The sequence below is a fragment of the Falco peregrinus genome, chromosome 3 (assembly GCF_023634155.1).
Source record: "Falco peregrinus isolate bFalPer1 chromosome 3, bFalPer1.pri, whole genome shotgun sequence".
In the NCBI taxonomy this organism is placed as follows: Eukaryota; Metazoa; Chordata; class Aves; order Falconiformes; family Falconidae; genus Falco; species Falco peregrinus.
The window spans coordinates 65,187,507-65,206,524 of NC_073723.1; the positions used below are offsets into that span (position 1 = coordinate 65,187,507).

The 19,018-nt window shown below is 35.4% G+C and overlaps 1 protein-coding gene across 6 annotated transcripts in view; it reads right to left on the bottom strand.

Moving 5' to 3' along the window:
- Positions 1-5,920: 5,920 nt before the first annotated feature.
- The window catches only part of LOC101910539 (cadherin-19), a 68,882-nt gene continuing 55,784 nt past the window's right edge, over positions 5,921-19,018 (bottom strand). For all 6 annotated transcript variants that reach the window (XM_027789346.2, XM_027789345.2, XM_055800625.1 and 3 more), the window contains 3 exons: positions 13,416-13,533; positions 11,101-11,352; positions 5,921-7,387 (listed from right to left, as the gene is read on the bottom strand). In XM_027789346.2, coding sequence (XP_027645147.1) covers positions 6,897-7,387; positions 11,101-11,352; positions 13,416-13,533 — 861 coding nt within the window. In that variant the 3' untranslated portion in view covers positions 5,921-6,896. The remainder of the gene's footprint in view (positions 7,388-11,100; positions 11,353-13,415; positions 13,534-19,018) is intronic.

A 19,018-nucleotide genomic window follows, 5' to 3' on the forward strand; every position in this document is an offset into this window, starting at 1 on the left:
ATAAAGTGTTTCCCTGAGATGTACCCTTAACTCTTTTTTTTTTTTTTTTTTTAAAGCCACTCATACACTTCTAGTCTAGGTTACATTGGGAAAAAGCATCATAAACAAGAAACAAGCAGTTGCATTACATTCACCTGGTTTGACAATAGTCAGATGCAAAAAGGTGTTCAAAGTGACCTACAAAACAAGAACAGACCAACTTAAGTGAAAATAGCATTTTTATTTTAAATTACTTTATTATTCACCAAGAAAGCACAGCTAGAGCTGCAAAAATATTAACTGCAGCCCAGGGAGCTGAGCAGTGTACTGAATATTTCAGGATCTACAACTTGTTTCCAGCTCAGGACCTGACCAGTTACATGAATCATTTGACTTCCCTTGACCTTGATTTCATGTCTCTTTCACTACATTTGCTGAAATTTGAGATTAAAAAAATAGCTATCTCCACAAGGAGCTGACTTGGAAACCTTTAGCTGTTAACAGAATGCTGTAAAGCAATAATAATCAAAGACTGATGGGAACTATTGTCAAAGAAAAATATTTATTAGTTTGTTTGTGTTTTGGTTTTGTTTTTTTAAATAAACCCAAATGTACATGAAGGTAAGAAGACAAAGCAGAATCCTTATACCTCTATCAGGTAGGGAAAAGCAGATGAAGCTTTGGGGGTGATTCATCAGTGGGTTAGAGTCCTCAGTGACATTAAGGAGACATAGCAGCAGGAGTTTTTTGCTGTGGAAGGTCTGCCATGTCTAAGTCAGTCCCATAATGAGGGATGCCTCTCTCATTTTGCAGCCAAGGAGAGTGTTCAGCCTGCCCAGGACTTCTGGGGTGCCCAAGGGAGTGGCAACATGGGATGGAAAGTTGAATAACTTACCCTGGTTATAGGTGGCTAAGGTTGGGTGAGATGAACTGCAGTGGATGCAAATGCTTTCAGAATCAAACTAGGATGTTTTTATACTCAGCAATAGTAAAAGCAGGGTAAGATTTCTCTGAGAATATGCTGCTTTGACAACAAGAACCTCCATAAAGTATTATTAAAGTCATTATAATATTTCAGAATTCTCTTAAAATATTTGTAAAGTCATTGCAATTGAATTCATAAGCGATGTAAGTAAATAGACATTGAAACCAATGAAATGGGGTTCACTGAATATATAAATGAATGTGTGCATATTGCGTTAGACGGTTGAAATTATCAAAGGATATATATAAAAGGATATGAAGGACAACTTCTTTTATCACATCTTTGTGGTTCATCAGAGTCTAACAAAAAAGAAAGAGTTGTCAAGTAAACAGGTAATTTCATCTAATCTCAATCTAATTTCATGGTCTACATTTTCTTTTTTCTACTGCATTTTCTAGTATAGCTTTGGTTCATATTTGATTTTTTGGGCTCTTGTAGGCTGAATCTTGTTGGCAGGTCATAGTTATTTTAGCAGCTAGAATATACTTGTCCTGTTTAATCACTTTACTGGACAAGTGCCCAGTATAATACCAGATATTTTTTTAGGAACTATTTCCAGAGTGGGTGATCTTTATTTTTTCTGTTACATTTTAATCATTTTCTATTCTCCAGTCTTCAAGGATATCCAGCTCTTGCTTATATCTCAGGTGTCTTCACTATTAATAATGGGGGACATTTATGACATTTCTAAGTCCAACATAAAGAATCAGTACTTTAAAAAATTTTTGTTCCAGCCTCTAAGCTACTAAAACAATTCTCCATGATCTCCCTTGTCATGATATCCCTGTAAAGTCCCTTTACAGAAGAATTTGTGATGACAGAGATTAATTTACTCATAACAGTGTCAGAAGGGAAGCATCACATATCTGTGGGTAGGTTTAGGTTTTTTTAAACTTTAATTCAAAAACTTGTACTATTTTGGTCACATATATGTATGCAGTTGTTAATGTTTTGCTACAAACAAATCCTACTTGAACACCCACATGTGGAGTATTGTTTAAATTATAAACTTTAATATTATTAAAGACTGGAGATTAGCCAATGTAATGGCCATCTACAAGAAGGGCCAGAAGGCAGATTCAGGGGACTACAGGCCTGCCAGCCTCACTTCGGTGTCTGGGAAGGTGATGGAGCATATCTTCTTGAGTGCCATCATGTGACCTGTACAGGAAAACCAGGTCATCAGGCCCAGCCATCATGGGTTTATGAAAGACAGGTCCTGTCTGATGAACCTGATCTCCTTCTACAACAAGATGACCTGCCTAGTGGGTGAGGAAAAGGCTGTAGATGATGTCTACCTGGCCTTCAGTAAAGCATTTGACACCATCTCCCACAGCATTCTCTTGGAGAAATTGGCTGCTTATGGCTTGGATGTGTGTACTCTATGGCCAAGCCCAAAGAGTGGTGGTGAATGGAGTTACATCCAGCTGGCAGCCAGTCACAAGTGGTGTTCCCCAGGGCTCAGTGTTTGGGCCGGTTCTGAATATCTGTATCGATGATCTGGACAAGGGGATTGAGTGCACTCCCCATACATCTGTAGATGACATCAAGTTGGGTGGGAGTGTTGATCTGCTTCAGGGCAGGAAGGCTTTGCAGAGGGATCTAGACAGGATGGATCAATGTGCTGTGGCCAGTTGTATGAGCTTCAACAAAAACTGTCAGGTCCTACACTTGGGTCACAACAACCCCATGCAAAGCTAAAAGCTTGGGGAAGAGTGGCTGGAAAGCTGCCTGGTAGAATAGGACTTGAGGGTGCTGGTTGACATCCAGCTGAACATGAGCCAGCAGTGTGCCCAGGTGGCCAAGAAGGCCAACAGCATCCTGGCTTGTATCCCAAACTGTGGCCAGCATGACTAGGGAAGTGATTGTCCCCGGTACTCGGCACTGGTGAGGCTGCACCTCAAATGCTGTGTTCAGGCTTGGGCCCCTCACTGCAAGAGGGACACTGAGGTGCTGGAGCGTGTCCAGAGGAGGGCAATGAAGCTGGTGAAGGGTCTGGAGCACAGGTCTTGTGAGGAGCAGCTGATGGAACTGGGGTTGTTTAGCCTGGAGAAAAGGAGGCTCAGAGGGGACCTTGATGCTCTTCTACAACTGCTGAATAAATATGAGAGCATAAGAATTACTATTTTAAAATGAGTCAACCTTTTTTATAAACATTAATCCACTCTATTTTTCTCTATAAAATATAGGTCTACCAATTTTCTGGTAGAGAAATCTTTACAGACTTAGCTATTAGCTACTGATTCTTTTCATATCACTTCTATTTTATTTGTTCATATTCTGGATCAAGGGTAAAATGTATTCTTTTCCAGAATGTAAAAATATATAATCTCCTTCAACTTCTTCTCCTTAGAGAGCATGTATTAGATCTGACTTTGAAGCATAAAATGCACATTGCCTTTTCAAAAATATTTTACTCTCATCTGACATAGTTACCCCATACAGTTAAGAATGAGTGTTAAAACAACCACATTTCCAATGCAAATGTTAAAAGCAAAGCTAGAAGCATAATGACAGTGTCTGTGAGAAAATGTGGTAGAAAAATTATGTGAATTAAAGACTAAGATTATCCTCAGTGGGAAGCAATATTGTTTCTTAGTGTTATGATAATAAAAAAAAGCCCTACATCATGATGTAGAAAATGATTTAAAGAAAAAAATAAATTATTATGGGTGAATTGATAAACAAAATACTATTTTCAATCACAAGTCTGAAGCCAAAATGTGCTATCAAGTGATTTTGTTTGCATAGTCTTCATTCCCTTGGTTTTTAAATAATAAAACCAACAACACAACATTTTGAATCCCTGTGAGCAAAGAATGAAATAGGAAGCCAATCTTTTGTCAGGTATTTCACCAGTTCTTTACCTTTCTCATTAACATGTTACAGAAAATAAATATACAGGAACATTTCTTCAAAGCATTCACACAGAAAAGCCTGTGTATGACCATAGTTTCTTTGACCAGTCAGTAAGCCTTCTTTATATTCCCTCAAGTAGGTCATGAACAGCTGAATATATTTTTACTATCTGGTACTATACTTGCACTCTTCAGTTCAGTCAGTAACAGCTAATACTAACTACTAATGAATTTTAAAAGGTAAAGGTAATGGAGGATTCTCTTGGGAAAACCGTTCCACAATTTAATAGATTTCATCAGCAGGAACTCTGGCTTATGATTTATCCTTTCTTTATTTCATACTATTAATTACTGTGGTATCTCTTATGTGTTTAATTTTGCTTCCCCAGAATGTTTACTTCCTTGAAAGAAGGAGATACGTCTACAAAACCTTTTTGCAGACACTGTTCAGCTAAATTCAGTGTAGTATATTCAAAGAAGTGTGAAGTTACTAGGTCATTTCAGTGATTCTTTTCTCACATGTGGAGATAAATGGACAGTTTAGACTTAGTTTGAAAACCGGGAACCTAATAATATGTGGCCCAGTAACAGCTAGGAATAACTTCTTACTTCAGAGCAAAACATTACCTTTCTCTGCTGTGCAAATACGATCCTATGCCTTTTCAGCTAAAGACCATTTAAGATCCATTGTAGGCCATTATTTTCTGTCATACAGGTGTTACTGAAAATGGCATACATTGATTAAAAAAATAACATAACAGTGGTATGCACTGGTTACAAAAATTATTTATTGTTAAAGTTCCTTACATTAAAAAGAGGAAATTATGATACAAGTGGAAATCTGGTTGATTGCTCAAGGCCATTTCCCCACATAAACGGGCAAAATCTCTGGATTGAGAAAGGAGCAGACACTGCTATCCTTTTTGTGCTAAATACAACCTGAAAGCATGAGGAATTCTATTAATGCTACCGGGACCATCGGTGGAATAAGAATTTGTTTAGGGTATAACCCACATAAACCTCTAGACTTAATCCTAAAAATATGCTTTTCACCACACGCCACATCTACAGCAACCAGTGCATGCATAGTTGTTCTCTCTCTATTCCTCTCCATGGAACAAATACTAATATGAACAAGATTATCTCAAAAATTATTTTGCCATATCTTTTTGAGAGCCATTGAACATAATCATTAGCCATTTATATAATGGGTTTACTTGTGCATCTTGTAAAGCTGTCTTGTAGGTGCTTATTCATACTGGTGTCCTAGTGTGAGACTGGGAAGAAACAATTTTCCTTATGAAGCAGGTGCTGGTTCATCTGCACCTGGTTGGGTGACACCAACCCTGTATTTTTCCAGCTATGAATATCATGAATAACGTTTCTGCCCTTAGCAGATCTCAAACTCCTCCACATGTTTTATTTTTAGCTAACAGGAATTTAAACTCTGCCCTGGAACCTTTCCACTTAGTTTTCTTCAATCATCAGCAATTGTAGCAAACATCACAGAGCTTGTATATTACATGCCTTTTTCTGTTGCGTTTTTTCATTAGGTTGGTTTTTTTTTTCTTTTTCCTTGCAAAAGCTTTGCCTGGCTTTTTGTAATTCAGTAACATTTATTTAAAATCTTATTTTAAAAAAGAGAGGGGAAGAGAAAACAAAACAAAACAAAACAAAAAAAAAAGCAGCATGTTGCGTAATTTTCCTTATCCTGATGCCAGCTTTTACTTGTGGAAATGTATGAATTGATTACACCATGTAATTTCTGTAAAATAAGTACATCATGGAAGAGAGATGAATAAAAAGCAGGTGGATTGCTCCTTCCAGACAGACCATTTTCAACATTTTTGATAACCCTCAGATCCAAAATTGCTTCTGGGTAGTGGTTTAAGGAAGAGTAAAACAATATTCTGAGACAGATTCATATTCGTTAATGAATATTTGGAAAAAATACAGTAGGAAATTAATTTTGACTGACTTGAGTCTTGCAGAATGATCCAGAACCATTTTCAGAAGTGGATTAACATTAAAGCATTTTATTATCTTATTATCTAATGTTACACATAACATTATATCCATATAATGTTTATACATAACATATATCCATATAATGATGGTTTATAACCATCATCTTAGCATTTTAAAGATTCTTAATATTGTTATAATACAACTGACTGCTGCAGATGATTTTCTATTCCATAATAAAAAAATAAATCTGTGCTGGTAATTCAGTCATCCTTTAAACCCTTAATAAAAGGAAAAATGCCTGTATTTGTATAGCATTTTGTTCTAAGTACAGTAATATATAACATGGTCGATTGCAGTATTTATGTTGACTATTGATTCTAACTTGAACTGATTTCTTTTTTTCCATCTTATTTGCTAAATTAAGTATTGGTTTATACATTTTCCAATAGTTCTATTAAAAACTAAAATGGCAGCAAATACTTGCTGATGTTGTAATAGGTCTTTATTTTTACACTGATAGGAAAAGACATTTGTTTTAGTTTTATCACCCTAAGAACAATAAATAGATGATTCTATGAGTGCTTCTGACAATTGTATTAGAATATGTAAGGTCCACTTTTTCACACAAGTAGATTTATATAATGAAGCATTATACAAATATGCATGTTTAACACTGGTTAATGAATATACTCAACTGCAACTGCAAAAGTCTGTCTTAACTTTGGAAACAGTTTAAAGCTTAAGGATGACAGAATATTTACAATAACCATTTATGGCTTCTCCTCCTCCTTTTGTACTTGCAGGACAGTTTTCAGTATCCAGAAGGGGACCTATGTATCCAGAGCAGCATGGTTTGCATTTGGGCACCTAAATAACCACAAGATTTTAAAACAAGAGTCTCCACTCCATCACCTCATGACATACCTGGTGTGGTTTTTCAAAAGTTCTTTAAAAGATTTTAAAAGTTCTTTTTCCAGGGAAAAAAACCAAACCACCTTGGGCTTTTATTTTTCATGCTTAAATGTGGGATGATCACCTTTTTAAAAATCCACAGTTCTTTTTGATGGCCAAGATCTGGGAAAATAAAACAGCAAACCAAAGAGTAACTAATCCCCCGCACTTCTACTGGAAGTGTACATGCCTGCAAGCTGTTTGAAGTGAGGTCCCCAGTTTGTAAGATAGTCATAACTCTGATCCTCATCTGACATATTTGAACCTAAAGAACTGAGGGATCCTGCCAAAGAACCCATTCCCTCAAATGCATAGCATTGAAGTGAGTCATATGGAGGAGCACTAGGGTCTGTATTTGCTTCTTCAAGCTTTTCTGAAATGAATTGCCTGAAAATTGCACTGTCGGGGCCAACCTGTAGAGACTGTCTGTAGAGGCTGTGGATCTCTGTGCTGACCTTCTTCCGAGGTTTGTGCATTCGCATGACGGTACGGGTCCTCAGTGCTGAAATATCAAAGGCTTCTGTATCCTCCTCACCACCTCCTTCATCATCATACCTGACAATATTTTCTCTGAATTCTTCTGTTTTCTCTGAAAAAGGAGACCTCTTCCTCTGCTGCCTTATGGCTATGATTGCCAAAAAGAACACTGACAAAAAAACAAAACAAAACAAAACAAACAAACAAACCACACAAAGAGAAAAGAAAAGAAAAAAAAGACATAAACAAGGGAAAAAATAAACAGAACCAGACACTTTGAATGTGCTTGGAAAGATTAAAAAAATGGTAATGTTTCTTAATACTGATGCCATTGCAAAGTGAAGCTATCTTAAAAAAATATGGAGCTGTAATTCTTATGGGGTTTATGGTTTTGAGATGAGCATAGTATGTGGTGGGAAAATGGCTACAACAGGACCTGTAAAACAGGTGAATGAAATGGAGCAGCTCTTTTGGTAGATGGGAGTTTGAAACTGATAGAAACACAGGTTATGCTTTTTGAAACTGCTTTGGTTTGTCACATAATACGTCAATTTCACATTCAGAATTTAAATTCTTTATCTCTCACTTTCTCTCAGAACAAAGCCCCAGGAAGATCAAATGAAAAATGAGGCAATAAGATATTTTCCTCAGCTGGTTGAATCATTCAGTTCCATAGACCATGCAGGGTATGGTTCAATTATTTCTGTTATGTTGGTTTGGAAATTTGAACATTATCACCAAATTTTGCATGATGTTGTAGCAGTATTTACTACCAAGGCCTATTTATCAGAGCACCTTGTTTCTCTCATATATGAAACTTCTTTAGATTTTATTTTAAAGCATTATTTTTTAATCATAACTCATTTCATTTTCAGCTGAATAATCCCTCTGAAACAGTCTATGACTTCACAGAGATTAATGATTTCAGTTTTTAGATAAATCTTACTGCTTTTCTATTTAATAAGGAAGTAGTTTGTGGGGTTTAATTTTTTACTCAACAACTACCAACAATGGCAGGATTCTACCTCACTTAGGGATATGAAGGACCTGAAGTAGTTCTTTATTTCTATATATTTACTTTATACTATTTCATTTGATTGGGAGACACCAACACCAAACTTGAAAGTGTTGCAAATAAGAATTTCTACAATGTTATAATACATTATTAAACCCCAGATTGTTTCAACTTTCTAAACCCATTGCATGATGAACTCTTCCAATGGTACACATGATGATACAGAAAAATGGAAAAAAAATTAAACTTTAGTTTTCAGATATGTGCCAAACACATTATGCATAGAAATTTTTATAATTTCATTTCAAATAATCACAAAAATACATTTGAAAACTTAATGCATTTAAAATATGTGTGTCTGTAAGACATTTATCTGTATCCCTGCTTTGGCTTTTGTGATATGCATAGGCCCAGTAGACACCAATGGCTTATTCCATCTGGAGAGAGGACCTCTCTGCAATAATTTCACTGATGGCTTGGATAATGCAGTGATATAGTTTCTCTGACCCTCAGTCTCTTAAGTGCATAACACAAAATGATGAAGTTCAGATATCCTGCAACAATCAAAAAAACCCTTGAAATGCGTGCTGCAACTACACTGCAAGGTTTAAAACAGGGACTACAATCAGGGGGGCTGCTTTTGAGGCCACTACTGAAGATTGCCTGAGACAAGGAAAGCTCAGATTTAAATAAGGTGACTCTGAAGTGCAGACCAGTCTAGAAACCAAAAATTCAATTGTGTGTTCCTGCTTTCACTGTTGGAAAACAAGACATGTAACTAGGGGAACTAGTACATCCCTGGAGTTTGCTATGGAGTCAAGAAATGGCTAGTGTCTGGCCAGAAGTACTCCTATCTAGACACAATAATTATGAGATAATCTTCCATTGTTTTCGTCCTTGCCCTGTTTATCCAATGTGTTCATAAGGATAAATAAAAGCACATATCGTTTTGTAGGCCATTCTGCTTCTGCAGTTTCCTGCATGTTACCTCATCTTGAGACTTCAAAGCCATATGAAGATGCTGACTCATAACTGACAGGTACACATGCTGCTTCTGGGCAACTCATTTAACTGTGGAATTAAATTACAGGGTCCCATTTTAGGAGAAATTTCCATGAGTTCTCACCAGAGATCCAGTCAGGAGGTCAAAGGTACAACAGGAAATATTTAGACCCAGTTTTTATTCCTTATTCTAAGGAAAATAAGCTGTGACCTTGTGGACATAATGCAGAATATGGGTGATTTTTAACTTGTTAAATTTCTTTTTTCACTGGTGTAAACTCAAAATAATCCCATTAGCTTTACTGGACTTGTCTTTCTTGCCTTCTATTGCTACTATGGCATTAGAATAATGCTGCAAGCCTTCATTTTCTAGCCTCAGCTTTCATGTAGTTAATGATTGTATGTTTTGTGTTGTATGCTGTTATTTATAGGCTAGTAGAGGTCATATTGTGTAACAAGAGTAGAAAAAAGAATGTTCTTTACCCAGCTAGCCATCAGGGTGTGGGGTGTGGGGTGTGGGTGTGTGTTTGCTTAAAGTTTTGTGTATTTCTTTCAATAATATAGGACTTTAAAAATATTACTATTATATTTGCTGTGACTGACAAATACGTTGTGAAAATAATTTTCACTGAAAGTTTTTGTTTCTTAAGGCAGTGTAATTTCTGTTATTACTTCTTTCTTTGTGGACATGATATTTGTGTACTAGTTATTATGCTGCAGTTTTGTTTTAATTCTGGTCATATTTTGCCTTTTGTAAAAATTTTATTGAAAACAAATTTATGCTATGTTTGCCCAGTATATAATGATGATGTGATATCACATTGCTTAGTGAAATCCTGATTCTATTGTAATTTTCTTACTTTGGAGTTGTTTGTTTGTAGTTTCACTGGTGGAAGAATGGTTTTACTATATATAATCCATTGATCGTTTTGTGGTATTTTTGGATATGTCACTTTATGAAGCATACTGCTTTATGGCATAATATGGATATGCCATATTATTGCACATTATTGTATATTATTTTTGCTGGAAGAAGACAAATTCACTGTAGCAGGGATACCTGCATGTTTCACCAGGTAAAGAAACTGTTTCCCTGTGTGCTGTCACTGCAATATGCCTTGCAGCAGCCATGGCCCATGCAGAGCAGGAACAGCCAGCCTTGGGTAGCTGGTCTGGTTCTGAGTGCCATTTCCCAGCAATGACCCTTTGCAGCAATACAAGTGCAATTGTGTGCTTAAAATGCTCTCAAACCCATTTTGACACCCCCACAAGCTCTACACTTTAATGGAGGTTAATCTGGTGTCTGCTGAAAGGTAAAAGGGGATGTCCAACATTTGGAGAAAAGGCTGCCTGGCAATACAGCTTTATGAACTCACAGAGAAACTCCCCATTTGTTTCTGGAGTTGCTTTCTGAGAGTATCAGATTCTCTTTTTCTTTCATTATTTTATATTGATCATACCTCTACATTTGGCATACCTAAGGCAGAACGAGTAAGGTGTTGCTCCTTTACATATATTCTTATACTAGCGAATTTTCTTGTGTAACCCGGTCTTCAGCTTTACCCGGGCTAAAAACAGACCTTGGACTCCCAAGTCTTTATTATTATAGAGCTGGAGGAGTAAGTAGGACCATGATTCAACTAGAGCCAACTTTGCGAACATTGTCTTAGAATTCAAATTTTACTGAAAACTGGAATTGTGGGAGGTGAACTATAATTAGAAAAACAGAAAAATGGATCATTTGCCTTATTGCAAGTTTTCTGAATAACACAGTACTTCCAGTCTTCCAGTCAAGGAAACATCTTTGTCACTCAACCAAGCCCACTGTAGAAGGAAACAAAACAATTTCTCATTCTCATACTTACCGAGGAGTATTAGTATGCAAGCCAAAACAGCTACTAAAGCTTCTGTGCTGAGACCCATGGAATACATGAAAGCCCCATATCGACAGTACAAGGCATTAACTTCAGTGTCACAGTCGCAGACAGTGATGGTGAGAGTATTTGTGCTTGACAGTGGTGGAATTCCATTATCCAGAATTAAGATTGGCAAGTAGAAATAAAACTGCTCTTGCCTCTTGAAGCCACTTTTTGCTGTGAAAATTCCAGCTGTGTTATCTAGAAGATAAATTATTATGTATGATACACATTTATCACTTTTTAACGATAAAACTCTAGTGGAATCTGACCTATTTTAAAAACAATGGTACTGTGCAAAGCTACCTATTAAAAAAGTTAAAAAAGTAAAACCAGGCATTGACATGTGGTGGGTGTTTTGTGTAAACTGTATAAACTGCATTTATTTTTGACATATGTATTCCAGGGGCAATAAAAAAAAAAAAAAATTGACATAGAGGCTTTGTTTTTTATGTTCAAAGCTAAAAAAAACCCCACTTTTTCCAGTACCTGAAACCTGCTCAGACTAATTAATTGATTCTTAAAACGATTCCATGTATCCAGCTGCTAGCAATCCAGCAGTTCACAGATGAAATATAGACAGTTTACCAATCAAAAGGCTTCAAAAGTGTGTCTGGCAGCCCACAGAGAAAGCAGGTGACAAGGAAAAGAAGAGAAAGCAAGAAAAAAGTCCAGTGAACTAGTCTTTTATTTATTTCCCTGACTCAAAAACTAGACCTATCTAAGCTCCTATCTAATTTAACGACAAGCTGCTATAGGGTCTCACCTTACTTTGTATTTAACTATTAGAGTTTAGAAATCAGTTCTGTACCAAACCCAGTAAATGGCTCAAATTCAGCTCCTGTTGCATATCAACTAATTCAAATCTGAAACAGCTTGTTGCAAAACAAATTAGCTCTGCCTAAATCTCTGTATAATGGAAAGAAGAAAAATCTATAAATATATACATATCAGATTTTTTTCATTTTGGCAGGGTGAATTTCTGCATGTGTGCATTCATGTATGTAGGCAAAAAAAAAGTGTTTCTACCATTATCTGTGTAATACATCTAATCAAAGTCTACTGAAGTTAACTCCCTCACATTTAAGTTCTTCTAGGTTTCTGTCATAGTTCAGAAAGTAACTCTGAGGTAAAATTCTCCAGATCTGTAGAGTCACTTTTGCTTTTGCATAGGATGATCCCAGTTCACCCAGCCATTTCTATGAAATGCAGCAGAAAGAGAGATTGCACTGACAGTACCATAATTTAAAAGATTTCCTCCTCTGCCCCCTCCCCACCCCATCAATAACCACCAAAAAGAACTGGTTGTATTGCCATGTGTGTGGCTTTGCTTGGGCCTTGCAGAATGAGCAAAAGTGGGAAAGGCTCGTGGCTTGTACACAATTTGACCTCAGTGTAACAACTTATCTCTTCCTGGCACTGAGTGAGATGTTAATGAACCTGGGAACTGAAATACATATTAATAGATTGACTAACTTTAGAGGTATTGAGAGAAGTAGTTTGCTCTTTAACATAGTCTGAACATTCCAAAACTGATTTCCACTGATTTATTCACCTAGGCAGAACATTCAAATAATCAGAAAAATCAGTAAGTACAGCGTGTACTTTAGCTGAGTCTGAAGAAGCTCTTCTTTGTAGTCTCAGCAAAGTGACTCTGAGTGGTCATCTTCCCTGAAATTCCATCAGATATTGTATTGACGTTTTCACAGCAGACTGGTTTTGTTTGATATCTCTCTATATCATTCTTTTAATAAGACTCTCAATCAATATAATTTCTGAATACATTAGAATATATATAGAAGACATTTGTATGATGTCATCAATAATAAGTGTATGCAGTTTAAAAAGTATTAAGAAATAAGACTGCATTCCTGTTTATCTGTGTTTATAATTTTGGTCTTGCTGAAGGGATGAAGTGATGGACTTACATTAACAACAATCTTCTCTTTCTGGCCATCTTGTTTCTTCAACAAAGAGATAATTTTAACAAGATTGTTGGTATTTCCCACCATATCCTACATTAAGTAAATAAATTTTAAAGAATACCAGTGTATTTTTCATCTCAGCATTTATTTCTTTCATTGAAATAAAACTGTCTTTTGCTGTTTATTTGGCTGAAAAGGGAAAATAAACTTTTTGGTATTATGATCATATCTTATAAAGACAATTTATATTTAAGTGGAAATTTTTACAGAATGTGAGAACCACTAGAAGCATGAAATTTTGATTAGGGAGGTCTTAAAGAGCTACATGAATGACACTACCTTGATTATCTTTGACAGTAAAATCTGAATTGTTTGTGGCCTCCTGAGCCAATGAGAAGTAAAAATGGTGACCATTTGCTGAGTCATCTTGATCCACTGCACTGATGCTTTGAATTAGCTGGAAACACAGACAAACAGAATTGTTTAAGAATAAAAGTATTTACTTGTCTTTAAAAGAATAAAATAATAATAATAATAAAACAAAACAAAACCCAAACAATCAAACATGAAAGTATTTACTTGTCCTTTAAAAGAATAAAAAAACATCTTAGGCATGTTAAACTGTTGATGTCAGAGATGTGATCTGTGAATACATGTTGAGTGCATGTTAAAGCACTAACAAATATATACCTTCTATACCAAAACAGGCTTATTGAGACTAATATTATGCAAATTCTCTGCTTTGATTTTTCATCAATTTACAAGAGGCAGGCATTAAAATCTTGAGAAAATATAAAGTATTTACTGGATCAAAAGACCAGGGGTAAATGAAGTTTCCATAACTGAAAAAAGTAATCATATATATAGTGTTCTGTTCTTTTTTTTCAAGGTGAAAATTTGAACAAATCCTTCTATACAAAACCCATTTCCTTCCAACCCACAAACAGATTGACATCATTCAACTGATGTATTGTAGCTCCAGTAAGTGATATATGGTGACAACGTCATGTGTTCAATTGTTGAAACTGGATATTATAACGGATTGATTATGGAACTTCTTGGTTGCTTTTTCTGAAGAAAGCAAAACAACCTTCATTTACAAATATGTCAAACTAGATAGTCATTCCAAGATAAAATAAAAAATAACAGTTATCATGCAAAGGAATATCTTCCATCTCTGCAAATAAATAACCAAGTTACAGTTAACATAATCAGCAAAATTTATGCTTTAAAAGAGCTTATTTTTGTTACTTTTATCAGTAAATGTTTAATGACCTGAGCATCAGCATTATTAGTAAGTGATCAGGAGGAAAACAAACTGATGCAAGCCCACCTACTTTCAGAAAAGATAGTATCCAATTTGAACTTGGGTTCTATTTTATCAGTCATCTCACGCCTTGTAGAGATTTGTGCCCAAGAAACTTAAAGCCTCAACTTTCCTTGAACCAGAAGGAACCTGCATGTTACAAGTGGTGCTCTAAAAGTAAAGCAGTACGTCGACGGAAATGACTACAGCTTTCCATCTGTGCCTTTGAAAATTCTTTCTTGATTAAACCATTTCTCAGTCAAAGATCTAAGACTTCAACACACATTATTTTTCTTTTCAAGAAGCTAAGTTTGATGAAACCATCACAGCAGAGTGCAAAATGAGGCTTACACCCCAGAAGATAGCACTGTTCCCTTTTCATATCTGAAATGTATTACAAATTTATGTTTTCACTCTATGGAAAAATGACTACCCTTGAGATTTTTTTATTGCCACTAATGAGAGGAGTGATTGTTCAGTGATGTACTTCATCAGGGAATTTTTTCCCTTTCCTCAGAGAAAACAAAACAGCTAAGGTGACGCAAAGACAGGTATAAGCATGCAGGTCAAGAAATCAGTGAAGAACAATAACTATTCACTAAAATTATCTTGATAATAAACCACAGGCTTCAGTTTTAGAAGGGGATACCATTCCTAAAATATGCCTAATATGAACAGCCATAAAGAACAAAATTATATACCCAGCCTAAAACATGAAGAATGGCACATTTTTATGATAATATTTTACCATATACCTCAAAAAACTTTTAAAGGCTATGCTTTGCTGCTAACATCTCCATGGTTGCCTCTGAGAAAAAGATTTGTATGGATATATGTCTATCTGTACAATTCAGGGTCTATCAAGCTAGAACAGACTGAATATGAGAAGTAATATAGTAGTCTACAAAGACATCTTAGCCACATCTAATTTGTATTGGTTTGGTTTGGTTTTATTTTAGTGACATGCTAGTGAAAAGTTACCTACCTAAAAAACCAAACCAAACCAAAACAAAAAAGACCAAAACCAAAAACATTAATTATAGATGTGATTTTTATACTTTCACTTTTCAGTCTGATTAATAATTATTTAACTAGGTATTAGCAATGTCTTTGGAAAGTAGATGCTTAGGAGTCTATCATGTTTGAAAATCATAAAATTACTGCAGTTGTGAGTTAGATACTGTTTTGCTATTTTATTGTTAACTTCTGTTATTCTACATACAGAATGTATTTGCCCCAACAAATTTGATTTATATGTGATCCAATCAATAAACTTCTGAGGAGTATGTGGCTAGCTGAAAAAAAACAACAAACCAAAAACCAAAACACCTTCCCTTGTTTTGAACTGTGCTGCTCTCCACAAACCTAAGACTGCTATGGCTATTCTAGACATATGAATATACCTTTAAGGATTCACCTTAGAAGTAGGGGAATATTTGGAACACAAGGACAGGGAAAACCCTTATTGTTTATTTCTTTCTTACTGTACCACTTCCACTAAGAATCAGCAAAACTCAGATGAGTCTATAAAATATTCAGAGAGCAATAGGCAGCTCTGATTTTGCTGACTCTAAAGGAAAAATCACCCAGGAGAACGAAACTGTTTCTTTTTTTCTCGTTTCCTAGGCTTTTGTACATCTAATGTAGGAGATTCTAGCCTTTCACCAGGGAGACTGTTATCACAGACTGAAAAACTGCACTTCTTGCTAGTGATTCAAGGTTTAAAAAAAGTTACATTTTAGTGTGTAAACAAAGAGTTTAGACTGAATGATTTGTTGCTTCTGCAAGGTTGTATCAGTTGTTGTATTGAATAGGCTGACATTTAATTGCTGTAAAATTCCTTATATCAGGTCTCATGCATGTAGAAGCTGTAATAATCCAGCAGCCCATTTGAAAATGTACATTTCTTTAAAACTGAGATTAAGTCACTTAATTTTTCTTGAAAAAATGATTTAAGTTCATGGTGGGTGGGCCTCATTTACTGTTTCTTTCCAAACACAATGAGATCATTGCTAGGAACAGCAGGAGGCCCTTTGATCAAAGGTCACAAAAAGATATGGCCTGTTACATTCCGCTTCCCCTTCCATCTGATTAGGGAGCACTTGCAACTAATAAATGTCACCAGTGAGGGAGTCTAAGATATTAGTAACAGCTCTGATCTTTCATTGACTAATTACTTTGCGTAAAGAGATTTTTTGTAAACCCTTCTGTACTGAACATCTAGCTGGGTGTTGTTTGTCTTGCAAATAGCAAGTCTGGAGTATGGAGTAGCTGACTGCCAGGTAGTCTTGATGAAAATTCATTGAAAATGTATTTCCTTAATCCTAGGTGGTCTCACTGAACTGGCATTATGGAAATGCTCAGAAGGAAGAAGAAAGCTTTTCTATTATAATCCTTTTAGATTCTAAGAGTTTTCTTTCTACCAGATTCAACTTAAGGCTTAAACTATCCAACTGAACAATCACAAGTACCATTAATTTTTATGCTAAAGTACTCTGAGTGTATAATGTTAAGTCCTTTGTGCATGCCTCCATACCCAGGTATAGTCTTATCATTCCCATCAGACAGGTGGAAGCAAGTAGGCACAGATTTGCCACCTCTTCCTTCTTACTTTAGTTTCTTTTGTTTTGTTTTCCACATAACATCCTTCAATAGGAACTGCTATCGTTTGTAGGATGTAAGATATCAGATCACCCACCTGTTTGGGGAGTATAGAACTGGTTTTGTTCAAATTGGCTAGTGGGATTTTTCTCATTGCTTAATGATATTTGATCACCATCAAAGTTTAGTGTAGGTAGATTAGTCAACACCTGCACTTTCCAGATAGACCTTCTAACTGAAGACTAAGGTTTTCCTTTTCACTGCTTCTATTTCATTTTTGAAAACCAAATTTGCACAATATTGATCTGATTTCACTGGATATACTGTAAGATGTTTCTTCTCAGCTATAAATAAAATGGTGTACATCTCAGCAAAGGAATAACTATTACAAAGCTCATGCCATGACACTTAGGTGCATTTTTATGTTTGTTTGTATATGCTGAAGAACTATTCTTACCTGTTCCATTCTGCTCTGAGATAATGTTGATGAATCATGGTCTGTATAAAATAGAAAAAGGAGTTTTCCATGGGCCAATGTGGCCACTGTTGCAAAATGTCACAAATTACGATCTGTGAATCTGCAGGTATAGCTTAGAGTAAGGGACTGCTAGGATATATGGTGCTTTCACAGCTTCACAATGTTTTTATACTCTAAGTGATGCCCTCATTCTTTTTCTCTTTTTAACGTTTTATTTTCTTATCACTACTGCTCAGATGTTTTTCGTAAATGATGAAGAGAACCTAACAAGGTGAAATAACAAACATTGGCTTACTAACATTTCACTTTCACTTCTCTGCTATCAAAAATCATTTTACATCACGGTTTGTTAGAAATGATCTGTTTTAGCAAACTGCTCATTTATGACATTAATCATAAGTTAAAGATTTCCTCTCTTTTCTTCTGTCAATATTTCATTGTGTAGCAAAGTAATATCAAATGAGTACTCCATTTTCACTGTAACACTGTAATGAATGATTATTTTATTATATGCTAACTACTGAGTAAATAAATTTGTTGGGGTTTTTTTGTTGTCTCTAACTCAAAGTGCTCTGCATACGTACTCACTTCTTTAGATCTAATGAAAATTACTAAGCAAGCTACAACATAGAAGTCATTTCATATATGACCCCCAGACTACAAGAACTCAGAATAACCAGAATAAATACTCATTAGAGAAGACAGCATTAATTCAGAATGTAGGTGTGTTCAGCGTAGCTTGTTTTCAGCTGAAATCTGTTTGATATGAAGAAAGACCAATATCCACTAGTGCTGAATTACCACGCATACAAATAGGTACATTCTAGATGGTCAGCTTGCTTACACATAACATAAGATATTTGATACAGCTTACATCAAACTTTTAAGCTGCAGTTTCAGGCTCAGTTAATTTATTAATGCCTTGGCAATTAAGCTTTCTGCTTAAAATTCATTCTTGTTGAAATGTCTTTAGTGTTATCTTTGAGACAGATTTGGCCCACTTCATGTTCTGATCATTTTTATAGAATATTTCCTCTAGAATTCAACAGTTTGTAGTTACTGTACACACACATAAAGGGTAAATATAAAGAATTAATATCACATTGGAGTCATCATTTACTTGCCTACATATAGATATAAAGTCAAAAGGCCTGATCAAAAGGGAAACATGGGTTTGGATGCCTTATTAATACTGTTCCATTTGATCTGATGCCAGCTATGGCTGTAATAGGAGAGAAGTTTATTTTACATAGCAACTTTCATGTTCAAGTATTTTGAAAATAATGTATTTAATACTGGTGGTACACTGAAAGTGTTTTTTCAATGTGCAAAATAAAACTTTAGTTCTGGTTAGTATACGGATAACTTTTGTATTATAGGACAGCACAGACCTATAACATGAAATGAATAGTGAAAACTCCACTGATATGAAAAATGTCTAATAAAGATGAAGAATGGATTTAGACAATGCCAAAAAAAACTATCTACAGTCTTTACACCCATTTTTATTGTCAGATTTCAGACTATATTCTCACATTCCAAAATATATCTTTTTGT